The sequence below is a fragment of the Fulmarus glacialis genome, unplaced genomic scaffold, assembly GCF_000690835.1.
Source record: "Fulmarus glacialis isolate BGI_N327 unplaced genomic scaffold, ASM69083v1 scaffold3813, whole genome shotgun sequence".
Taxonomy (NCBI): Eukaryota; Metazoa; Chordata; class Aves; order Procellariiformes; family Procellariidae; genus Fulmarus; species Fulmarus glacialis.
In genome coordinates this window covers 54578-81031 of record NW_009204707.1, presented here as the reverse complement: position 1 = coordinate 81031, position 26454 = coordinate 54578, and the positions used below count along the sequence as shown (strand labels likewise).

At 43.2% G+C, this 26454-nt stretch overlaps 1 protein-coding gene across 1 annotated transcript in view; it reads left to right on the top strand.

The window, feature by feature from the left end:
• SUFU (suppressor of fused homolog (Drosophila)) overlaps positions 1-26454 on the top strand; it is an 85518-nt gene that overhangs the window by 14672 nt on the left and 44392 nt on the right. The window contains exon 2 of the mRNA XM_009575076.1: positions 6508-6644. Within this exon, the coding sequence (XP_009573371.1) occupies positions 6508-6644 (137 nt within the window). The remainder of the gene's footprint in view (positions 1-6507; positions 6645-26454) is intronic.

Sequence of the window (26454 nt, the reverse complement as noted above, 5' to 3'; positions counted from 1 at the left end):
TGTCCCAGTAGGCTGATCTGGAGTACTGAAAGCTATGGATTGACAATTACTGTGGCTTTTTTTTTTTTTTTTTTTGGGGGGGGGGGGGGGGGTGGGGGGAGTGGTGGTGGTGGTAGAATTAAAACTGCTTTCTGATGGAAATAACAGCAGCTCTTCCTGATGCCAGGCTTAGAAATGTAGTGATACTGTATTTCTGCAGCCTTCAAAATGGTATCAGAGTGGCTCAACAGCAGCAGAGCAGGAAGCTTTGTCTTTGTGGAAGATGTGAGGAAATGCACTTAGGGAGATGAAGCAAAAGGCATCTTAAGTGGCTTCACAGAAGTAGTGGTGATAGAGCTGAAAACTGAAGCTGGGACAAGTCAGTCCGGAGTACCGTGACCTGCCCTCGCTTCCCAGAAGAGACGTGTTTATCTCCCTGGAGTTGCTGGGAGTGGAGCTGTGACTTCTGAAAGCACAGTCCTAACTATCCCCAAATACCCTGAAAGAGCTTTCTTCTTGTTCCCTGGCTGAAATAATCATAGCGAAGGGCCAGCATTTCCCTACGTAAACTCTCATTTTCAGGGATTGGTTCACCTAATATATTTATATACACATACTCTTAAACTCTCAAAAAATAAACACCTAATACACTCTGCTCCTTGTCCAGAGCTGTGTAGCTTTCAAAAGCAGAATTTCAGAAATACAGCCATTTTGCACTGCAGTGAAGCAAACCTTTTCTTGTTCCTTGCAAAAGTGAGAATGAAAATGCTTTGGCAAATAGCTTTGATTTAAACTGAAAAGCCTCTGGTTTTCAGAGCTGCTTTTAAAGCAAAGGGCTAGTTTGGCTTTTGATCCTCTTAAGCTGGGTTATTTGATGTGAAAAACGCCCTGGGTACTCTGCTGCAGAGGGGAACAGCTTTTCAGTTCTCTGTGTGTGGCTTCAGGAGAAGGCCTGGCAGAGTATGGGGTGGTGGGGGGCTCGGGGGGCCTGGCCGCATGGCTCTGTAAATAAAGGGGCCTCTATTTCTTTGGATTCTTTTGCTGGAACTAAATATCATGATCAGTGAAACTCTTACCTCATTAAAGGAACAAGCCAGGCTCCTTCAGCGTATGTGCAGTGCTGCAATGTGGTCTGTTCTGCTGAGCTGATTTGCTGAACAGATAAAGAGTTTTAACCCAAAGAATGGCATGTAATATATGACCTTGGGTTTCAAAAGGTTTATTTTTGTTCTTGCGACAAAATAAGGTTTTAATATTAAATGTAGGGTTGGATTTGACTTGGCGGATACTAGAGCCTTCCATTACTGCTGTAGTCATAATATAAAACTATCTGATGTGTGCCAGTGGGCATACAGCAAGCCAAGAATTCCTCCATCAATGTTTGTTTTTTGTGAAAACTTAGCTGGCTGCTTCGCCATTGGGTTGGCTATAAAGGTGATGTGCCCTCGTGTTGGAGGGGGCAAAGCAGTGGCAGGCACAATAGGATCCATGCTGTCTCTTTATAGTTAGTATCTTTAGTTTTGGGGCAAAATAGGGATATTTCCCCCCCCTCACCCCCTTTCTTAGCATTTTAGGGGTGTTTAAAAGGAACTTTCACTCGAAACTGCAGGGTTTAGCAGAACCAAGGTGTAAACCAAACTATGTGAAATATTCAGATCTGTTAGTACAGAAACTTAATGCTGTTTGCAGCTTTCGGTTTATGTACCTGGGGCCACGCACAGATACAAAATACTAATTTTGAGGTTTCCTTCCTGCACACGCTCCATCTCAGATCGTCTTCCTGTAAAGCTAAGGCACTTTTGGACTGCTGTATTGTAATTGTTTTGCCAAAGAAATGACCTGCAAAGCACTTTAGTGTTGAGATGTTGAACTGAGCTCCAAAACCTTTGTTCTAAATTGGCTGTAGTCTGAATTGGTCACTTACAGATTTTAAACAAACAAACCCCAAAAAACCACTAACAACAAACAAACCAAAAACCACCACAAAAAAACCCCAACCAACCAACGAACCACAACCAAAAAAAACCCAACCCCAAAACCACCACCCCAGTCCCCACCTCCGTTGCTCATAAAGAAACCGACCCCAAATAGAGCCAGAATCTTGCTTCTGTAGAACAAAAAATGTGTAATAAAAACATGTTACCTCTGCAGTTGACTCAGGAGTCGGGGTCAGGCTAACCTGCTGTGGACGCTTTGCTGCCCGCTTCGAAGGGAACAAGTTAGTACAGGTGCAGGTAGCAGTGAACTTGGGGGGGGTCGATGGAGGAGGTCATGAGCAAACCTGGCTTCCATGTGCTTTAGCAGGACTTCATCCACCTATGGGTTATCCTCACCTCCCCACCCAGTTTTCTGTGGAAATGAGGCTTGTTCAGTCTTTCTCTTCTGGAACTATATATTTTTTTCTTTTTTTAGCTTGTTGGTTGACCGTGGCTGGCTGAAGGTGGTTGACTTTTCTGGAAGTTTTCTGGAAGTTTGGTGAAAATTGGGAACTTGTGGGAAGGAGCATGAGTTTGAACATCTACAAGCTTGCAAGGTGTGATCCTTTTTTGTCCAATTCCTCGGCAGCCTCCTAAAATAACCCCCAAGAAGTGGAGACGTACCCTACAAGGAGGAGGCTGCCGTGGGAATCCAGTGTTTCTACATGGACGTAATGGAACATCTTGGTATAAACTAACTTGCTTATGGGTAATCTCACTTTATTAGCTCCCCGATCATGAATGAGTTTCTTGGTTATGATAGGTGCACCTTTTGTCTTATTGGTAAGGCCTTGAACAAAAATGGACACAGGTGATTTGGGGGAGTGAGCAGCTGCTTACAGCCCAGATGTAAGGAAGGAGTCCCTTTATCCTTGTAGGGAATAAAAAGCCATTTGCTTGGTCTTCCATTCGTATGGCACATGTGTCTGGAGGTCTTGGGCTTCTTACCGGGCAAATTCATTTCCCATGCATTTGTTGGCTGTGGCTGCTACTTGCCTCTCCACCAGTGGACTGATGCATCCTTATCCTCAGAAATCGGGAATCGGGGCCGGTGTAAGCACTCGCTCCCTAGTGAAAAGGACTCCGTAACAGAAGCCAAGCTGTGTAACTCGGCTACTGGATTCTTCTCTGTGATTTTTGTTAGACCAAGGGTCAGAGGCCCGTGGCAGCGTTATAGGTTTATTTAGTTCCTGAAGCTCACATCTGCCTCCATTCTCATGTACATCCTCCAAACCTTGGCCAGGAGCTCTGGTCCTGGATTATGGTCCGTTGTTCATCGAGAGAAATTTTATGGCAGCTTTGAAACTGCATTCAACTTACTTTCAAATACAAGACTTCTTTTGAAGAATAAAAGCAAAAGCTTTGGCAAAAATGCTAGCTGAAAATGACTATCCTAATTACATTCTGAATATTAATATTTCTTCCTATGAAAGACTTGTCTGAATTAAGCATAAAGGATTTCTAAAGTAATCGCAAGCTTTTAAAGCCACGTGTGTCACAATTTCTTCAAAAACAAATTACCAACCTAAAATTAACCAGATCAGAGACTTTTACTTTATAGACTGTTACCTCGGAACAGCTGCACAATGCAGGTGAATTGCATGTATTTAAAATTTCACTGTAACAAAGCAGTGTATTTTCAGCAGCCTGTGATCATTAACTATTCAAAAACATTTTAAATCTAATCTTTAAATACAAATCTCTTACATGCGAGTAGGATTTTTCTAAGATTTAACTGTTAATTTAAGAATTTGAGAATTATAAGCATTGTATGCTGCTGCATTTTTTGAGTGTTTTTTAGGAGATACATCTTTTGATTCTTCAGGGCTTTTTAGAAATCTTAGAAGGGAAGTAACTTACTGCTCGTTTCCTTATCTTTTTATTCTATTTATTTTCTAGTAGTTCTTCTCTGTTTTAGAGTCTCTTTCATTACCATACAAAAAATCATGTAAGTAACATTGCTTGTCAGTTTTACCGCTTTGCGACTACTGATGTGTTGCTGACCAGCAATGTTCTCCTAAATGCTCATCTTGCTTTAAATTTGATGGATACTCACCTGAATACTTCTGTTACTCAGTAACTTGTGTATGGATCAATATAAAGCATGTGTGGTCTTCTCTTAAACAGTTATTTCTGGGAAGCAGAGAGATCTGTGGAGTTTAAAAAAAAAAAACACCCCACTAAACTCTAGCTCGATGCATATTAGAAGTAAAGCTGTGTTGTTTCAGAACATGCCTTGAAAGGAGGAAATTCAATAGGGAGCCATCTTACCTTCCAAAAATTTTAACTGTGAAAGATCAGCTTGAAGGCTTTTTGTTAACTTTGATCCTTCTTAAAATTGACCCGTTCATAATGTGTTGCAGTTTCTGGTGTATGCTTTTTCCTGGAATCAATCCTTGAAAACTACCCACTTTGAAGCGTTTTTGTTTCTCCCTTTAAGAAATACTTTTGGTTTTCCTTTGCTATCTGATACGTGAAACTAATAAAACACTACAGGGGTGCTGAATGTACAAAGTACAAATTCACATTTGTGAGGCTATCGCCATCCTTTACCAATCTTTTTGGTGGACCTGCATGCATGATTGCAGAATGCAGGTTTCGCTGCACATCCAGATTCCACTCCCTGGCTGCCTGGTTATTCAGTAAGCTCTTGCTTTGTTTAAGAACCAAATGTAATTATTTGACTTGTTGTTTAAAGGTACACTTGTTTCCTGAAAGAGGTTTTATTATGTACCAGTTGACCATTCTGAAATGCATTATCTGCTCTGTTCATAGAGAATTTGCTTTGGTAGTATATAATTCTCAAATTCTTTGTTGAGGATAATATGGAGTGAAACAAAAATGGACATGCTTGTATATTTTTATACTAAGGAAATAAAGTCTTTTTTGACATATTGTTTATTCCCCTTTATTGTAGATGTCTGACTGACTTTCAATACCATTGTTTTCAGTCACAGTTGTTGTTATCTCTTTGGGCTGTTCCGTAGCTTAGTTCTGCCCCGGGTACATTTCTTAACTACTTTAGTTACATCATTTGAAAGTCTACCACAATCAAACTTTCCTTGAAGAATCCTCAAATAAAGTTACATTGCATGATGGAGTTGCATCGATGCTTGTTTGATCACTTCTAACACTTGTCATTAGACAGGGCCGCTATAAAGCATTTCTGCTTCAAACCAAACTCCTTACTATGGGAACAATCCATCCAGTGCTTGGAACGGGTCACCGCACTGCTGGTGAGCTGTGTTTTTCAAGTGGAAAGTGCTCTCATCGCTTTCCTGACTGCGCTGTTTGACTGTTTTTAGTAGTAGTACAATGTTAACGCTTTCTGCACTGTACCTTTCATATGTGCAGCAAGGTGCCAGCATCCAGGACACTCGCAAAGTTTTGCCAGAGAATTTGCCAATGGCTTGGAGATTTGTTGGAGAACTTGCAGAATGATACTGGTTTATGAAAGCTTCTGTGGGGTATCTTTATGCTCAGTGTAAATCCTTCTTTCTTTCCTCTGCCCTTGTGGAACAGCCACAGCAAACAAGTAAGGGATGCGAAGACAGTGGTAGAAAGGACATGGATGTCCCCAGCTTGCTTTCAAGTTTGCGAGCTTATGTATTTGTCCATGAGGTTTCTCATTTTTTCACAGGCAAACATGGCATTTTTAGTTTTGGGGACTTGGAACAGGAACTCTCCCATATGAATAAATATAAAATACAGGATTCTCAAGGACTAGTTTTGTTGAAGCAAAGAGTAGTATGGGGATATCCTTTATTTGCTCCTTTTCGTTATAGCCTTGATACTTCTAATATGACTTTTTTCTACTGGGTAGACCCTATCTGACCAAACCAGATAAATTGGCACCTATCTCTGTCTAATGGGGAAATGGCCAAACTACTGCAGTAGTTGTCATTCAATGCTTTTTCCACTATTGTCCTCCTAGATACACAAGGAGAGTGTGTGCAAGCATATAGTGGAGCAAAATAAGAATTAGTGCATTGTGTGAAAGGTTAACAACTTTCTGCCTGCATCTTCTTGTTTCCCTCCTCCCCCCATGACCATGCACAACACAGAAATTTTGTGCTGTACGTCAAAAACTCAACTGCTGCTACCCAGTACTTTAGTTGCATCCCACTTTTCAATGTGTAGAAGTTTGAATTCACAAGGGTGGAATAAGATTATTTTCTATTCTGCACTTTCTTTGGTGTTCCCATTTAAGCAAATATAATCAGAGCAGTTATCGGTGCAAAACTTAAAACAATGTTTTAGAAACAAATTCAGGATACTGAAAATCCCACTGGTCCCAGGAAAGAAGTCATGGTTTCAAGACTGTGTTATTCTGACTGAAAACACTACTGTGATAGTTATGTTTGAAATTGTATTACATCAGCTAACCTAACAATGTTATGCCATTCAAGCTAGAGTAGACTGAAATAAGAGAATTTCTAAACATATCTTTTTTTATGAGGAGAACACTCATCCTTTTTCCATGGTCCTAATCTTGCAGCCTGCTCTGGTTACAAGGAGTATGTTGTGACTTTTCATTTTTCATTCCCTCCAGGTTTACAGGGACAGATGGACCAAGTGGTTTTGGATTTGAGTTGACGTTTCGGCTAAAGAGAGAAACGGGGGAGTCGGCACCACCTACCTGGCCAGCAGAATTAATGCAAGGCTTAGCGAGATACGTCTTTCAGTCAGGTACTGCAGGGTTAAATATGCTGCCTCGCTTTTTGCTGCTTTCATTCTGAAGGGCCGCATCTGTTACATCAGTGCTCAATCAAACCTTGAGAATTTTCTTTGTGTGGGAAACCAAAAGAGTGTTTCTTCCATCAACGCAGCTTGCTGGGGACAAAACCCAACTGCTGTCCAGGTAACTCCAAATCCTTAGTACGGAAAAGCTGACGAATGGTCAGTAACCATAGGAAGCCTGCTCAGTGGCTCTTTGTTGCTCTCCTGCATTGTTGGTTTCACTCTCTCTCGGTAAAAAAACTTCATTTGCTTATCCTGAAATGGCTGAGAAGCACCCATCTGATAAAGTCTCACTTCTCAGCAGAAGGGCTGTAACTTCCAAAACAGTTGCAGTTCCTTCACAAGGAAGTCTCTTCCTATGGTCTGTGCAGTTGAGCAGCAGCAATGTATGTAAACAAGGAGTTGCTGAGATGAGAAGACATAAAAGTCATAAGGGATGCCAAGGCTGGGAGAGCTAAGAAATTAACAATTGGGAATCATTAATGCAGGTGGAGACTTGCTAGAAAATTGGGAACCAGAGTGCCTACAAAACATTCTTTTGCACTACTCTTCCTGGATTCTGTTTATACCAGTAGATTGAATATTAGTTTGTATTGTGAGCGCATGAAGACCCATGGAATGGTTGAGTGCATAATGTATTTGAAAGACACCCTCCAGCATCACAAGATCTGAATGAAAATATTTGAGGAACTTTTTTTAACCTAGTTTGAGGTCCTTTACAGGTAAAGTACCTTCTAAATCAATGATTATTGAATTTTTAACATTTGGTACTTGCTCTACTAGTTAATAAATTGCTCAGTAACTTCTGATTCTATTGCTGGTTTTCAGAGCTGGCTGACTCTCAAAGGGGAAAGGTCTAGGTGAAAACAGGATTGCTCTGGTAACCTCAGTGACAAATCTCTGAGGCAATGGCAACTCTTGTGGGGTATTTCTTCTAAATGTTGACTGGCAGAGACCAGTGCCAGCACAGATGGTCGCTTGTCTTCATATTGGGAGTGTCTCTTGTTGCAGTTTGAAATGACAAAAGCATTTTTTTGTAACCTTTGGTGTGTAGCTATCTTCCCTGGTTGCCATCCAAATTTGGGCTCATCTGTTCACTTTTCTATCTTGATTTTTGCTGCTCTTAAGCATCTAAATCCACATGACTCTCATCGTTTTTGCCATTATTTGAGGTTTCTGTCCTGCCTAAATTGTATTGTACAGTAGCTTTTTGATACTGACCATGTAGTGATGAATTAATACTCATATTTTCTATGTTTTGACTGCAGGGTCTGAAGAAAACATCTGCCTCTAAAGTCTCCTTCTTAGATATAAAATAACATACAACATGTTACATGTTATCTTACATATAAGACCCCTTTTGGAGCCTTTCAAATTTTCTAGTCCAGTGTAGGTTCTCATAACAGTCTCTTTAACATAGTACTTTCAGTGCCTTCTATTTGCACGTTAAGCAACCTCTCTATAGCAGTTGCTTGTTTGTCTCACCCTTTCCATGGCTGAGAGGAGGTCTGCAGAGTGAAAAGGGATTTGGTAGGGTACTTTAGGACAAACTTGTCAGTAACTAAGCTGGCACTCCAGGCAGAGACTTCTCTTGTTTGGTTTCCTGCACTAATGCAGTCTCATCTTTCTGACCTCAAAGCAAATGAACTATTTTTAGACTGGAAAGAGCAGTTGTGCCCATGCATATCAGTCTGACGTGAACTTCTAAGGGCCTTCAGTATTATCCTCAGCTTATCCATGCTGGCTTTGACTTTCTATCCACCATGACTCTTTAAAGGTACTGCTCAAATATATGTTAATGGATTCTAGCCTCTGGGTGTTTAGCTCTCAATTTACATTATTAAAAAACCCTGTGTATGAATCATAAATTGACTTCTTTGAATGTGAAATTGAGTATGAGCCAACACTACGCTCATCAGGCAAGCCACATGCTAGGTTACCTTAGGAAGAGCATGAGCAGCAGATTGAGGGAAGTTATTACCTCTTCTGCATGGCGCTGGGGAGGCCTCACTTAAAATAGTGTCCTGTTTTGGGCCTCCCGGTTTAAGACATGCTGAGAAAACAGAGAGAGTCCAGAGTGGTCGGGGTCCTAGAGCACGTGAGCTGTGAGGAGAGCTGGAGGGAGCAGGGCTGGTTTAGCCTGTGAAGAGAAAGTGCAGGGTGATCTAATGGGAGCCTACAGCTGTTGGGAGGGTAGTTACAAGATTGTGGGGTCAACCCCTAGATAATACAAGGTGCTATAGCTCTGAATTGTAGTGTGGGAGGTTCTGGAAGGGCTTCAGGCAAAACTTGCTCACAAGGAGGGTGGCAAAGCACAGGGAACAGTTTGTCAGAGAGTTGGTGGATCTCTGTTCCTGAAAGGGTTCAGGACTTACCTCAACAAAGCTACAGCAGCCCTGATCTAGCATTGGTGATGGCTCCATTTCAAATAGGATGCTGGGTGAGAGACCTCCAGAGGCCCCTTAAAATACCACAGAAGAGTGGATTTTTGTTTTTTTCCATATAGCTTCATGCCCTTCAGCAAGCAGCTGTGTGCTGTCACCGAGTATTACCAACCGTTCCTTGCCCTGTATAAAAGGAAACTGTAGCTGTTGCAGCAAGTGACCAAATTCTAGTTTTATTTTAGTACAAATTTGTTTATCACTTGTCTCTTTTGAATAAGAACTTTCTCAGGCTAAAATCTTCTGGCTAATCATAGACATTACGTTAATCCTGACAAGATGATGCATTTCAAAGTAAGACTTGTAATGGGGCAGACTCTATCATGTTTCTTCTTGATCTCTGAGGGCAATACCATAGCTAGATGCAGTCATTTTCTAATTTAGTGTAAGCTCACTCACTCTGTTGCTCTGCAGAGTCCCCAGTCCTTCTGCTACATCTGACGTGTCCCGTTCTGCTTTGCTTTACTCCCGCGAGCTGCCCCCTCTCGGGCTGGCAGTCTCCAGAGCAATTCCCATGTTCTCCCTTGCATCACCCCTGCGTGATCAGGCACCCAGTGCTCGGCAGTATTATTTTTGTTCTGCCTAGCGGGATTTCCCCCAGTCTAACATGGCCACTCTGCAAAGTCAAGTGAGCTTCTGCCGTCGTCTTTTTTCCTTGGTCTTTTACAGGACTTCTCTGGTCAGATGTTAAAACTTTAAAACTGTGAAGTATTTGAAGGGGTGGTTCTTCTGAAGCCCATTGGGCATTAGGCAGGCTGTGGCACGACAGCATTTCTGTCTTTCTCAAGTTTCTTCTGCATTTCTCAAGTTCTTTCTGACTGTGCCACTTGGAGCATTTGTCAGATGCAACAATGATAAACAACAATAATGACTCTGGTGTATGTACCTTAATGTTGTCCTCTTCAGTTGTTTAAAAAAATCTGTGGAGTCTCTTTAATACTCCAAAATAGCCTTAAAAACATTTGATGAACCGAAACAGTAATGCTTATGAATCCACTCTGAACAAGAAGCAAGGAAAAAAAAAAAACTGGCAGGAACTTTTTGGATAGGCTCCAAGCACTTTTGCATGTCAAAAGATTGTTTACTTTGAAAGCTATGCTAAGAGCTAAATTCTTATCTCTTGAATAACAAGCCAACTTTTTGGTTATCATAGATATGCTTTGCTGGGTCCGGTTGAAGATGGGGGACAGCGAGGTGTAGTTATACTCCTGCTGAGCCTGAGCATTTTCAGGTGGTGATGGCTGAGTTGAAGACTCATCTAGCAGCTATTGCTGTCCTAAATGTTATTACTGTGTATTGCAGTTACAAAGCATGTCTCATTGCAAGTGATGCATTTTTGTAATAAACACTTCTAGGCAAATGAATGTTGCATTCCTTTATTTCCATCTCTCCTGCACTGTGGCTGTGCTTTAGAAAAGCAGTCTTCTGCATTGAATTTCAGATCTCTTTGAGCCTTGGCTTCTCTGTTCACTGTAACAAACACTTGATGCTTTGTGCTTTTGATTAAATGGCACTACTTCCCCTCCTTCAACGAAACCAAGCTTGCAAGTTTCAAAAAATTTTATTTGTGGCTTTATCTGTTCTTAATTTTATCACTGTTTGACCATGACCACAAATTCCAACTCTGTTATTTTTAGTTTTTAAAAAAACCAAACCTGCAAACCTTGAAAATGAAACTTTGCACAATTCAGTGACCTTAGCTTGTCATGGTTCGCGGGTATACTGGGAATATATCATGGTAGAACAAATTTATACTTCAATTCAAACGAAGAGGAAGAAGTGCTCTTCCTACAGAAAGCTTATCCAGGGCTTGTTACGATTGTTAACTCTTTAGGTACTGCAGTATTATGACACTTGATCGGTATAGAGAGGCCATGGTTTGTGCTTTCCTGAAATTAAAGTCTGCATTTTTTTTCTCTCTAAGGTAAAGTTAGGTTGTTTTCAAGGGTTCGCCTGATATACATCATGAGGGCAATATATTGATGTAGCATGGAAACAAATGTGTTGTGTGTATGAGTTCTTGCTGCTTCCATGTTTCTTGGCCTGAAAGAAAACAGCTGCAGCTGTAAGGTACAGGTTTGGAGAAATTGTCAGGAAAAACTCATCATGCATAGAGCCTAAAGATAACGGTATAGCATATGTCATGGTTATATTCTCTGCAATGGATGAATTGTAGTGGGGAACTAGCTAGTGAAACTAGCTTCAGAAGTATTAAGATGATGTCCATGAATTAGAGGTTTGCAGGTTGGCTGAGCTTGGTAACATTTGCCCCAAAACACATCAGCCTGAGCAGTGTGAGCCCCCGCCGTTGCAGAGGGGACAGGTGGCGTTACAGGAGGATGGCAAATGGCAAATGCTGTTCTTTACCTCCACCCCCCCAAAAAAAAACCAACAAAAGCCAAACAAACCCCAAAAATGCAAACCCCTGAGGTTTCTCATTGGTCAGTCAGACTTCAGGTCTTAAGAAACTGCTAGGAAAAACAGACCATCTAGAAGGCATCCAGGGAATAATGGAAGTCCCAGCATGGATTTATCAAGAATAAATCAGAACAAGCTGGTTGTGACAAAGTAACAGGCACCATGGGAAGCAGTGAATGTTGGTTACTTTGATCCTAATGAGACTTTTGACATTGTCCCTTCCAATAGGTACATGAGCGAGCTGAGGAAATGCAATCTTGATAAAAACTAAAGAAAGAGGGATGCAATACTGGTTGGGTATTTAGACTCTGAGTAATTGTCAATGTGTTGTCATCAATCACAAAAGATGTGTAGAGTTCGGATTCGTCTAAAATCTACCCTAGTGCTCATGCAATTTGGTGTCGACCAGGATGATGAGCTGAAATCTGCAGACACAGCAAAGCACTGTGGCGCAGAGGGCTGGAGTTCAGAATGACCTTTGCAAATTGTGGAGATGGTCTGAAGTACCTATGTGCAGTAGGTCAGGAAGGTGCAACAAGTGCAAGGTCCTGTGCTTACACAGGAATAATCCAATGCACAATTATCAGCTGGGGAAAGGCAGCAGTTCTGAAAGGAGAAGAAAATGATTTGGAGTTAGTATCACCAATAGGCTATACTTAAACCAACACACTCTTCATTCTGAGATAAGCGAAGTTTTTCTGATGTATAAATAGAAGTGTTCTTTGTATTGCATACAATATGTATTGTGATACGGTCCTTCTACACTGCTGGCAACACCTCGAAGGGAAAGGGACAGCACTGTATCTCGTTTTGGGCAAAAAACTTCAAGTCAGATGCATCCCAGTTGGAAGGACTCTGGAGGAGAGCAATAAGAATGACCCAAAGGTCCAGAAAATGACCTGTGGAGGAATGATCAAAAGAGTTATGTTTGTTTAGTCTAGGGAAGAGAAAATGGAAGGAAGATGTGAGAACAGTCTTCAAATATGCAAAAGGTTGCTGTAGGGAATAAAGTAATAAATTTTTCTGTGTGCCTACTGGGGATAAGAGAAGGCCCATCACTACTAAAATTTCTGTAAGGTAGGGTTAGGGTTTGTCATTAGGAAAAACTTTTGAATGATAAGTATGGTGAAGCACTGGAATAGTTGCAGATTCCTCATTGCTGCATAGCTTTGAGAACAAGTCAAACTCTTCTTCATGGATATTTGTCAGGAAGAGTCGATTCTTCCTTTAGGTGAGGGCAGAGTAAGAGATGTCTTGGTCTCCTTTATGTTATAAATATGTCTTGACTGACTTGGGTCCTCTTCAGGTCTTCTAAACATAATTTTCTGTGGTTCTGTAAATACATAATTTATCTTTTTTCATAGTTTCCTGATTACTGGTGCACTAAAAGATATTTAAATGTGAATTTTGAAGTCTCAGCTAATTTTAATATTTAACCTTTGACTAGTCAGTAGTAGGAAGCTGTTTGTGTCTTGGGGAATGCAAAACAGTAGTAACAAAATCTACAAGCAAAGGAAGTAAGCATGCAAGATGCAATTTGTGGGTGGCAATTTAATGTAGATTTCAGCTGAGTACTTTAGTACAAGCTTGCTTATGTGAATTATTCCTTAGAAAATTTATTACACTTTTGAAAAGTGTATTGGGCAGAACTAATTCTAGCAGGTACACAACAAGTTATACATGTTGATAACAACATGTCAAAACAATGACCAAACTAGCTATAGATGATTTGTTGTGTCGGGTTTTTTTTCCCCACAAACACCTCTCTTGGCACATCTGCCCCTTCTGCACTACTATGGTGTTGGATTCCCTTTTCAAAGATAAGGTATGAAATACCTTCTTTTGTCCTTTTGTTATTTTTGTGAAACCTGCAGGAACTTGGTATCCATGAGCTTCTGTCCTCTGTCACGATTCAAGTCTGCAGGCCAATTTCCCAAAGTTACTGGAAGGGAGGATGGTTCTGACGCATGCAAGTGCCTGGGGCAGGAAAGCCACGCAAGCCTTTGGCAGCCAGGCTGAAAAGCAAGCCTAAAATGAGGTTATTTCTGACATGTCATACTTTCTTCAGGTAGGAATTATTGTCTGACGGCTTGTCTGTAGTTTGAGGAAGCACGTACACTGTTCCTGCCTATGTCATTGGCCAAGTGCATCAATTTGAGGGTATTATGCCAGCTCTGCGTGCCTCAGTTTCCCCTTTGGTAAACAAGGGTGATTACAGGAGTTGTAAGGACTGCAGGTGTAGATGCACTCTTCTTACTTAGCAATTTCCATCTGATTCAAGTTTAGTCTGAGCCACGGAGGCACTTTGCGTTTGACAGGCAGTATAACTTTTACACTGAAAATGGGACTCAGTGGGATTAAGTGATTTGGCTGGGGTCACAGACCTGCAGCCATTAAGCCAGCGGATACCTTGACACCTGCTGCCCTGGTGTAACCACTAGACCTCATCTTCAGATCTTCTGGAGTCCAGAAAGCTCAATGTGGTAGCCTCAGTGACTCCTTCTTTGCCAACATGTTTTCAAACATTCTTGACACAGGCCAATTTCTGTGTGTAAAAAGGGGGGAAAAAAAAAACCAAACCCAAAACAAACTCCTTGCTTCCTTGAATACAAATGAGGCTTGTCTAGCTTGTTTGTAAAACAGTGTTTATTTCTTCCCAGTAGGATGACTAAAGCCAAATAAAATCTCCCAGTAATTCATATATATTTTTCCCTGACTGTGCCTTTATTTTTTCTTTTTTTCAACCCCAGGCTGATTTATTGTTCTCTTCTGGTTGCTATGGCTCTGTAAAATATATATATATTTTCTATCATCTGTTTGTAATATTGACCAGTTTCCAGTATAGAGCTGGCCCTGGCTCCTCTGTAGTATTCCAGGATTTTAGATTAAAAATGGGGGGATTAACTGTGTTTTTTAGCTCCACAAAGAAATATAAATCAACATCAATTTCATTTCAACAGGACCTGTTATGTAGTGAACTCTGCTCTGCAAACACTGAAACTGTAGTGCAGTAAAGTTTATAAAATAACCTCCTTGCCTGTCGTTTGCTGTAGGTGAACAGGACTCAACCAAGTGCGCAGGCTGCGTGCCTTTATTCTGCAAAGGGGTATGGAAACATTAAGTCACTGGTTCCAATTTAACCCAAGTTTGTCATGGCCAAAAGCTCTCATCATCTGGTAGTTATTCAATGGTCCATGAGAAATTGGTTGGGTTTTAGCCTAATTCCTCTTAGACGTTTCCCATAAAACAAGCTGTTCTGTGAGCAGCAGCACAGATCAAGGCTGGTCCTTTTCGTCTCTGTGCGCTAGCCCCTCTACATCCCACACCACCGCAATAAATCCACTTCTACCCATACTGCTGCCTATGAGCTCACCTCCCCAATATTTCCCATGCCTCTCCCCCGTCTCCTAAGCCAGCCTTGTCACAACCCCGAGCTTCCAGCTGGGACGTACGTGCTGGGGCTGGTACCAAACAACGTGCTGGCTGATAAAACAAACTGGTTGCTTGTGTGCAGAGTGGTTGGCTGACATGCTGGGCACAACCGCCAGCTATCAAGCTCGTGCTTCGGTCTCCAACCTGTCGCTGGCATCCCCCAGAGCTGGCCGGAAGCTCTGAAGTTGTTGGGGAGGGAATTGCCAAATGCAACTCTTGTAAATTGTCCTGATAGGCATTGCAGCAAAGTGCTGGTTGCAGGTGGACCCAGCCCTTTTTACTCCCCGCTGCAGATGACAAATAAAGCTTAGGCAGCACTGCTAGTAATCCAGAGAGAAGCATCTGTCTGCAAAGCTGTTGATCAGACAGACAACACTGAAGAGACCTCATGGAAAATGTTTTTGTCTGCACAAAGGATGACTCTTAAGAGGAGACATTTTGTAGGCACATAAATGCATCTTCTCTTGAAATACTGTCCCAGGGTTGCGCAGAGGAAACATTGAAGCTGGGACCGGATTTACTCTTACCATCTTGTTGCTGTTACTGCTCAGGATGCTCAAGGGTTGAAACTTGCCTGCTGGCACTATCTGATCACCCTGCCCTGCACAAAGCTGGATTGCCAATACCTGTTGCATGTCCTGCCAGATGAGGCTCGTCCTGCTATAGCAGCTCTGCTCACTTTGTGTGTGCGCCCGTTAGCTGACACGCGAGGCAGTGCCAGTTGCAGGAAACCCTTCCTTTTGCAGCACAAGAGATGACAGCTTGCCTCATGCCAGCCTCAGCCTGTGCGTACAGTTGTAACCCACAGTAATTTGGTTGTGTATCTGAGCTCTCAGAGGAGAGACATTAATGTTGCAGTGTGGCTTTATGTGTTTTTTCTTTGAGTGTGCTTGAAGGAGGGGCAGCTAGACACCTATCTGCTTTCCTGACATAGCAACTCTCGGGCAAATCTCAAAAAGCCTTGTTGCTGTTTAGTCTTTGGCATCAAACTTTTTTCTCTAATCTGTTTTGGTTTTTTCTGTGATTGTTCTGGTTTGGTCCAGCAGAGCTCACTGAAAGGCATTATTATAGTTCTTTTCCCCCTCTCAAAGCAACTGTAAACCTCCAGTGCCTGCTTTTAATGTTAAGATGGTCTTGCCAACCCCTAGCAGGGATCTGTAGGGAATAAGTGTAGCAATACTGACCGTCTGCAACATCCATGCTCTTTGGCGGAGGGAGCCTTTCACATGGAGAGGAAGGAGAGTACAGGTCTTGGCACTGGTGACACTAAGACTGGCACGTGGGTCAGCATGTAGAGGTGCTTCTGGGTTCCCTAGATGAAATGAATGCAGTTCCTCTCCGCATACTTGCAAGGCTTAATATCACTTGTCTGTTTGTATGACCATAATTTTTGGGACCTTCGGAGTCCAATGCTTTTATCCTCACTTGTGAGGCAAGGAAACACATCGAGTTCCATTTTTGTCACTGGGTGCTGAGGCACAGGGGGAGGTAAGGGGTTTGCCAGTGGTTAAAGAGGAACTTTGCGGCACGAGGGGCCATGGCTGAGGCTTCCCAGGCTGAGAACTAGCATGCACCTGGTGGCCCATCCTTCCTCTGTGTGAGCCCTGTCTCACTCAAAGTGGTTTCAGGTGTGGGTGGTAAACTATCTGAGGGCATAGAGCAGAAATACAGCTGTAAATGCTGCTGAGTGCTGTTATGCCACCGTGCGGGTGGTGCACCCCTATTCTCCTTCTTCCTGGCAGCATAAATGGGGTTGCATGACCTTAGATTTTGACTGACTAAATTAACTTCTCTTTCGGTTCAGAATAGGCAATACTGGAGGCACCCCAGTGCCAGGCTCGGTCCTGCCCTTTGCCTTGGAGCACTGTCACTTCTTCAGCTGCTGATGCGACAAGCTGGCAGTTACTTAGCTCTTGCTGGTTTTGGTGGGTAGCAACTTCCTGGCCTTTGCTTAGGACTTGCTAGGACATTGTGTTACACCAGAGAATCTCTTCTCTATGAAATTCCTTTTGCTGCAGTGATAGAAAGGCCCCTGCAACCCTCTGGCCAGGTTTAAAAAGTGCTGGACGCTTTCTCATGAACTTGAGAAGAGGGGATCAACACCACTGCTTGTGACATTGCCTTTTGCTTTGTCAGAACTGGTGGTGTGAACCTGGACTTGTGCGTGAGGCTCCTCCAAGCTTCCCCCCAGTCTGCAGTTCAGCAGTAGGAAAGCATGACTGGGAACCCAGGAGTTTCCAAGGACACCTGTCCTCTCATTCAACTTGGGGGAGGAAAAGTCTATGGCTTATGTTGTCAGTGAGCTAGCTATGTAATATAAATTAAAGCCTTTTCTTCTCTACCTCCCTAGCCTCATGGAGTTTGGGCTTTTTTCTCTCCTGCAGTTTGTCTGGACTCGTGGGTCAGGCTGGGTACTTCCTGTGCCTTGTCGTGGAAGCCATTATTGTCTCTCTGACTTCTAGCTCTTGCCTGAGAACAGGTCTCTGACCTTTTCCATCCCCAAAGGGTAGGTTGACACTAAAGCACGAAGAGACTTTGTGCCAGGAGCAGAGGCACAGAAAGCCTTTGTTCCTTATAAAAGACTTTTTTGAACTAGAAGGAAAGCTGTCTTCCCTGGACTGCTTTACTGATTGCATAGTATTTCTAGGCAGTAAGCGAGGGATCTCAGCACTGCCTGAAAGAGGAGGCTTGTTTTTAGCTGCTACTGCAATTTAGATAAAGTAGGTTTAGGCCCAGTTTGAGTTGGCTAGGTTTCAAATGATGCTGTCCCTTTTAATTCTGTCAACTCATGTCCTGTTCCTGCCCTGAGAACTGAACTTGGCTCATTGCTTTTCAGCTGTTCAATACAGTTCATTCAGCTGGTTTATTTAAAAAAAAAGAAAAACAAAAAAAAGACCCGTCTTCTCTCCGTGCTTTGTATCAGTCCATGTGCCCTGAGGCTGCTCCCAAACGTCAGGGATGGACAAAGCAGCAACGCTTGTAAATCTGATATATGGTTGCATTTATAAATGCACAAGTTATTTTAGCCTTCATACTGCATGTGGGCTGCCACTGGGAGAGGGAGGAAAGAAACGGCCATGGAGACCCAGAGGAAGCTGTATGATGCATCTCGGTGCAAGGCTGCTGCAACAGCCAAAGCAGTAGGAGGTCAGCCAGCAGGCCCTGCGCCCTGGGACACTCGGATGCTGGCCCTTGCAGGTGTTTGCCCTGAGTGGTCGCAGTTCAAGATCAGAACTGATCTTGCTAATGTTTTCTGCCCAAAGAGGAGGGGAGCTGAGGTCTCTGCAGGAAGCCTTTTCTCCATCCTACCTGGAGCCTCTGCTGCAGGAGCGTAAGGAGCAGCTCACGTGCTGGGGACCAGCAAGCCCCATTAAGAAGAGCATCTCTGACTCCTGGGGCACGGAAGTGGGGGAGAAGCTGCACATGATCAGCCCAGCCTCGGACAAAGGCTGTGTCCCCTGTACTGAAGGAGGAATGCAAGACAAAGGAAACAGCTTGGGGAAGGCAGAAAACTCCCCTTTCTGCTGGTGTGAGGTCCTTTGGCATCTTATATATGAGGTCTTTGTCCCACCCGTCCTTTTCTGGTAAACGGAAGCAGCCGCTGTAATAGTTAAATGCTTCTGCACAGAATAGTGTTGCCTCCTCCTATCGAGGAGCTGAAAGCCACAACACAGAGGGATTGTTCTGCAGTCGCAGGAATATCCTCTCTCTTGCTGCCTGTGTGCACGTATTTGGGATGCACAGGGGAGAGTTTGAAGGTTACATGTACTGAGTAGCCTTGTGAAAAGGACCGGTTTTTCCCTTGACAGCTGCCAAGCCCATGTTAGATGAAACTGCATAGAAGAGTGGACTGAGCTGGAAGTTGGGTTCACTGTTACATATCCACCTTCTTACACTTTCTATTGAAGATCTGTGCAGCAAGTGGTGTTCAAACTGTGCTTTCTGCCTAACCCACTCTGCACTCTGCCTGCGAGAGTGGCAGTACGTGGAGCTCATTACAGACCATCTTCTGACAGACTCAGATGCAAAGATCCTTTGCAGCAGCCTGCTCAGCCAGGAGGCAGCAAATGGGCACAGCAGGGGAAGCGTTTTGTTCTTGGTGGGGAAGAGAAACTGGGAGAGTGTATTCAGAGACTGCAGGCAGCCCAGAGCCTGTGGAAAGTGGACTCTCCTGCTTTTTGGCTTAAAATCAGGGCCTTAAAGGAATCATCTCAGAACGCTTGGGATGGCTTTTCAAAAGGTGCTCCATAAACAGGGATTTTGCATTTGAACTGTAAATACAGCTCTTGGACTAAGTTTGTGTTTCTCTTGCACTACTGTAATGGGTTGGTAGAGCTCAATGCGTAACTAATATTTTACACAAATATGTGTGAATACAAAGTTGCTCTGTTTCCTGCCCTTCGGCCTCCTGCTTTGCCAAAGTAAAACAAAAGTTTGGCCTGTGCAAGCTTTAAATTCCTGAAAATTTAAGGGAAAATAATCAACCACTGAGAAAAATGCTACAGTGCTCTCTCTCAAAGACCCCTGCCCTTCCTGTCTGTTACAAGCCCCAGAACTAATGCCCGGGTAACTAGGTAACTTTTCTGAAGAGATTACGATGTGAGAACTCTGTAGGTGTTTTCTCACAGGCAGCCTTCCCTTTCTTGAGTAATTTTCCTAAAAGGGATACCCTAGTGCAGTCTTGCAGTCTTTCCGTCAGACGTCTGTGCTGTGAAGGCTATTAAAAGAAGCTGCTTGCATCTTCTTTGGGTCCTTCAGTGGAGGATAGGGCCTTCGCTTCCCTTTCAGGCTCCTTGAAAGCTCAACAGAAACGTCTCGTAGGTAGATATCTAGGGGAAGATCACAAGTGACTGTAGAGTCTCATGGTGCTCCTGTGTCCATGTAAGCATCCACCCTTCTTGGTGGCTTGCACATGTGCAAGTATGTAGGAGGTTCAAAAACAAGAAAAAGGTTTTTCTCTCCCGCTGCAGTTCTCTCACTGAGGACACCTCAAGGTTGCTAAATGCTGTGGGTACAAGCCTTTGTTCTAGTTGCGCCTGGCTGGGAAACGTTCAGGTAACCATAAAACATTCTGGCTTTCACGTGTCAGAACACAGGATAGGATTTTTAAATGAAAGGCCAGTATCTCTTCAAATTGGCCACGTGGGACCACATAATCTGTAAATAAACTGTCATTAAGTATGTGTTTTGAGCTGAGTCCTTATCTGACAGGAGATCCTGCTGTATAACATCCTTTCTCACTCCTGGGCCTCCACCCCATCCTGAGGCTATTCAATTTCTGAAAGTATTGAAGACATAAATACCATCCTTTGAAGGGGAGCTGTAAACCATGTCTTGTTCAGGTGAAGGATGCAGAAAGCTGGTGGCAGCACAGAGGTGGAAGGGTCTCTCGCCTCGCCTGGAGCTCGGGATTTGGCAAGTGCATCACTCCTGCTCCCTTGTGGTTGCTTGACTGGGGATGGAGAGGGTAAGAGGGAGGTTGTTGCACTTGCCCATTGGAAAAGGTGAAAGCAGCCCAGCTCTGCAGCATCCAAGGGCTATCGGTCTGAGTGACGGGGTGTAGAGGAGCAAGAGCTTGGAGCAGGAGAGTATTCTGTGGGGCTGCGAATGAACAACTTGCATCTGTGTTTTTCGTTGTCTGCCATACTCAGCAATGCCAGGTAAGTCCTTTCATGCTGCCATGCCTTCCTCCAGCCTTCCCTCCCTGTGGGAGGGATCCATGCAGATAAATCCGTAGATAGGTGGGAACTGTGTTGTTGCAAAAGCAAGGCGGGAGGTGCATCTTGCCCTGGGCAGCGCTTATGCCGAGGGGGTGCCAAGCCTGCTGGATGTGCCAGCTCCTGCCTCTGCTGACTGCGAGGGCTGGAGAAGGCTGTAAGGAGCAGACGTGGAGGAGCTGAATGAAGTTGTGGGGAGGAGAGGAAGCGTGGGAGGAGGTGGCTGGCGGAGCAGGCTGTACGGAGTCAGGGAGAGGACAGGGGGCCCACCGCTTGCAGAGGGTGGGAGCGTGCCCTGGGCACGGGAGTCACTTGCTGGGAGCCTGCGTGAGAAATTCTCGGAGGCTGCAGTCATGGAAATTGTATATGCGCGTAGAGATGGGCAGGGAGAAGGAACAAGCCAGTCACGCAGATGTGTAAGGGATGGAAAGAAATGTCCTGGAAAACAGAAGAGGTAGAGGAGGCCCAGAACCAAATTGGTTATTGTGTGATAGCATTTTAGCATTTGTTTTTCAGCTGAAATATTATACTCTCCAATGCCACATAAGGCATCCAGGTGTCTGGGATCTACTTTGTGATAAGAAAAGCAGCATTTGTAACTCCATCATCAGAAGCTGCAGTGCAGCGAGACACGTTTTCCACCATCCTGCTGCCAGTAGGGGTGAGTGAGGGCTCTGAGCAGGGCACAGAGGAGTGAGGAATCACGTTGTCCTGCTGGTGATGTACCCTGAGGAGGCATGGGAGGGCCCAGTTCTGGCCCCTTCATTAGGCTTTCAGTCCAGGGGACTTAAATGATCAAATAAGTTTATATAAGCTTGCATAAATTGATGGGGCTCTTCTGAGAGGCTCATTAATTTTCCAGACTTAACAACCTGGAGCTGTGCAATAATCAACTTTGTATTTTCAACTTGCTTATCAATTTAAAAAAAAAAACTGCATCGCACTTGTGTTTTCTGAAACTGTCATTGAACTTCAGAGGTCAAGCAGTCCTTACAGTATTGATAATCTGTTTTTTTCCACACTATTTTTTTTTTAAAGAACGTTTTGCCTAGGCCCCTTGTTTTTAAAAGCCCAATTTGAATCCCTGCAGTGGAGCGATTGTTTAATTGTACTCCAGGGATTTAGTTCTTCCTAAGGCATCTTGTCTATGCTGCATGTCTGCAGCAGGCAGCAGCACCGTGTGAACTGGCACCTCTTTGGAGTGCCCAGGCTGGGGCAGTTCCTGTTTCCCAGACAGGAGATAAGGGGCAGCAAAACTGAACTGAAAAAGAAAAACAGGGAGGAAAAGCATTTTTTTTTAATGTAATGCAAATATATCATGGCTTGGATTCTACTTGTGTATTCTTAAAACACGTTCAGCTTGAATTGAAAATGAAATTATAAACTAACTGCCAGCGGGCCCCGCAGATTATATCACAATTGTTTTCCCCTTTACCAATCCATGTGTGCAGTCCTTTGTAGGTTAGGAAGCTAAGCAGACAGACTGAATTTAGCATTAATTTGATTATCCCTAGATTATCTTAATTTAATGTGGCTGGCAAATGAGTGTGAATGAAGTCTTTTTCTTTATACTCCGGGTTTTTTTAAAATTTGCATCTGTGTAATGAGTTGCAATAACAATATTACTTTGAGATTTTTAGACACTATTTTCATGTTTAGCTTCTGTATCCATTTATTATAGCTACATCTTTGCATGCGTGCTTATATCCATTATTGAGCTAGTTAGAAATATATTAGGTAGCTCTGGTGAAAAATATAGCTAATACATTTCAGTGTTGGACTCTCTGTCTGCCCTTAGTTTCTCTCAATTAATTCTAGCTGTTTAGTCCGCAAAATGGTACTGAAAAACAGCATCAAATCTTATTTGTGACAGATTGCCAGATTACCTTTTCTTTTTTAACAAAGCCAGACTGAATATTAAAAATGTGTTGGAGAAAATACATTTATGTAATAAATTATACAGACTGTGCAAAGGGTAATAGCAATGCAATAAATTACGTTGTTTCTGTAAGTATCGGATAAGCTGCATTCAATTTAAACGTCTGGCTGCATCCCTGTCACGCTGGTCAGGAACTCACTGGGGGCCTTTTTAACATTCCTGCACCCGTAAGTCATGGAGTCGAAATCCTTGTTTGCTTTGCCCTCAAATACAGAATTTCTCTGACATCTGTGACTCGCTGTCTGCAGTTTAGCTGAGATCGCAGTTGGATACAAAATGCAGGTTTGTACCCCTTAGAGCAGCGAGTTTCCAAGCCGCTGAGTGATGCGGGTAATGTAGGTCTGGCTCGTGTGACGGATGTGGTCATCTTGTTTGAGTGCCAGCACCCCCAGCGCCACACACTGTTGCAGATTTATTGAGTATATTTTTTTAGACCAAGCTGGCAGAGAAGTGCCAAGCGTTGTGCTAGCATAGCTAAGCAACATTACTGGCTCGAGGGGGCGATCCAGGTAGCTGCTGCTTTCTCAGGGAGACAAGCAGGATTGTTTCTTTCAGCATCATCTTGCACATATCCCAGAATAAAGTGACCATGTAATGACGGCCCGGCTTTCTGCAGAAACAAGAGAGGAACACAGAAACTTGCTTTTGAAGGATATGATTGCAGTAGAGTGGCTGTTTTCTCAAAACCAAGAGCACTTAGAATTTAATATACTTAGGGCTTCTCCCACTCTGTGCAGTATCAGCTCGTAACCTGTAACACACTGTCCAGATGGATTTACCTGACTGATTAGTCAGAACAGTTTAACCCCTCTGTTGCAGATTCTAGCTGCCATTTCGAAGGAGGAGGTGTCTTAGAAGAGATACAGAGGAACGGTCAGGCTACAAATCTATTCTCCTAATTTGAAAATTTATCTAAAGAATTGCATGGTGTCACCATGTTAGAAGGGGGAAGTTTCTGGCCTTTGGATGAACCAGGGTGATGCAGTCTAAACTGCCCCATAGCCACACTCAGTCTGGGGACTGTATGGACAGAAGATATGCTTCAAGTTCTCTTGCTGTCTCCTTGCTGGTGGAACAGCACCAGCTCCTTGTTTTCCTCCATACAGTCCCCTATATGCATGCCAGAGAAGATACTTGATTCCCAGATGCCCAAACAGCTATTTCCCGTCTGCTCTGGGTGCAGGGTAGCAAGCTCACTGGAGATGTTCCCTGACCCAGATTCAGCCTGGGGCCACCCTTTGGATGAAGCTCTCTTAGATCCTAGTACTTGTCTTGGATTGCTGGCCTTTTCAACTTACTCCCTGTGGCTTTTCAAGGGAGTAAGGGCTCCTAGCAGGATCCCATACATGCGAAACTGGCAGGTTTAAAAAAGAAATTGGAAATACAGTGGGAAGTAATCTGTGTTTCTCTCTAGAGCTAGGTAACACCTCTTAAGCGTAGATTGCATGCATTACACTGTTTATAAAACATCTTGAGGCCAAGGATATGACTTGGTTTTATTTCTTTAGGCATCAGCTGTATTTAGTCAAATTAAAGGTGGGGGGGAATGCACTCCAAGAAAATACATGAGCAATGTTACACAAAGAAAATTTACTAGTCCACAGTGGAATGGTTCCCCCTGAGTTATTTCCCCAGTTCTCATTATAGAGCAGTTGGATAGTAAAGTTAGGAGAGATGCGCAGCTGAATTATGACCATTGCTGCATGGAGGAACCTCACCTGCTTTATGTGGGCTGTAAAGGAAAATGGATAATGACATTTTAAAGACTTCAAAATATGGGAAGCTTAACAGGGTGGTCTGGTATAACTGTCTTATAGGTGCTGCTTTTGCATAATAGAGCTGGTACAAGAGCTGATCTATGGGAAATTTAGGGACTTCTCATTTCTGTGGAGCTGGAGAGAGCCTTCAGATTTGTTATTATAAATCATGAAATAAAGTAGTAAATTTGAAATGAAATGTTTTAATGATTTCCTTGTTGAGTTCTTATGAAATCAATACTTCCCTATGAAGCAGTTTGATTTCATGGAATCAGCATTCCCTAACAGGAAAAAAAAAAAAAAAAAGTAGTTTTTGTTAAAACACAAACTTGCAGAAGAAGAACCAGTTTCAAGTCTGTAAGGATGGATCACCTTGCTACATTAGGTTTAAGTCCTGTTAGTGCCCCTTCCAAGCAGGAAGGATGCGACTGTCCAAGAGGTTATTGTAAGCAAGCCTGTGTATTTACAATACATCCAGCGCTCCCATGGTAACTGCTGAAGGATAAGTATTAATCCTGAGGCAGGTCAGGTAGCTTAGCTCTTCCTTCCATGGAAGGAACATATAACCACCTCAGGTTTACTGTGAGGCAGAAGTATTCAACAGCAGTTCCTGTGAATCAGCTCATATGCAGGAGCCTTAGTTTACTCCTGAGGATTTGCTGATTTAGCCATACACTAAAATAATTTGGATTTAATTTTTTAACATATTTTCTTTCAGTTCCTTTGCTATTTAATTCTTCCTGTTGATGGCTAGATCATTTCTGTGCTTTGCCATCTGTCCTACACATTTTTGACAATTCCCTGGTGAGGTCCTGGTAATTTTTTCTGGTGACTGTTGGTTTTGCTGTGCTCACCTAAGGAAATAAGGCTTATGCAGTCATGCTGTTCTTCTGCCTAGAAGACTGACTGTGCTACCCTAATGGTGTTTGAACCTGTTGGCCAATGTCAAACAGACTTAACAGAGTGGTAGGGCTCTTGGAGAGACTTGGTTCTGAAAGGATTGTAAAAATGAGCAGGTAAGTAAAAATGCTAACTGTGCCCTCTGCAGTGGAGAAGAATGGAGATGTGTTACGCTCGACCTTAGACACAAGTGAATCTAGATAGGGTCCTCCTGTGTGTGCTATAGCTGCAGTAAAAGCTTTAGTCAGAGCTCCCTCCTTAGGCAATGACGAATCCATCCACAACGTAAAAACCACAGAGAAAAGAGCATCCTTAGTTCCCCCATTGATAGAAGTCTTCTCCAGGTTTACTCCTGAGCATGGGAACACACCAACTGGCCACCAGTTTGAGGCTTGCTATTTACTAGAAGAATATGTCAGACTCCTCCCATTACATAAAATGGTTTCCCTGAACATGTCACATTTCTTGTTGGCTTTGCTTTGGAGTCAGGTAACATCAAAGTTCAGAGGCAGAAGTCTTTGCAGCGGACCCAAGTCCTGGCAGACTGAACATTGCCCTCTTGAAATGGTAGAGAAGGTGCTTGTTCAGCAGTAGCCCATGATTTTTCACAGCTACCACTGAAAGCCATCTCACCTTTTCCTGGATTCTGGACGCAAATGCATTTTGTCTCATTAAGAAATACAGTGCAAAAGGACTTTTGTAACGTCTGTTGTGCTTTAATCCCTTCTCAAAACCAGTAAGAAACATTGCCACAGTATGCTAATCTGCACGGCATTACAGCAGGTCAAAAGGTGTCGTAGCAGAGCTTAAGAGGGAAAAGTGTTGGATTGATGGTTGCTGTAAATGGGCTTGGATAAAGCAGAGGCTGTTCCCAAATCTACAAGGGCCTGGGAAAGCATCAGTGCTGTGATGGGATCCTTGCAGAACCAGCTTTGGTACTGAGACTGTAACCTTTCAGGTTTACTAAACTGAGATAATTTGCAAAGGATGTTCTGTGCTTATCTGAAAGGGGAGCCTGTTTTGGCCTAAAACTAGAAATTGTTTTAGGATGCTTGTAGCAGTGAGTCTCCTGTCAGACTGGGTCAGTGCTCCATGGACATAAACTTCTTCCTATAATCTTTTATTTTTACATGTATATTAATACCTATTTTCATG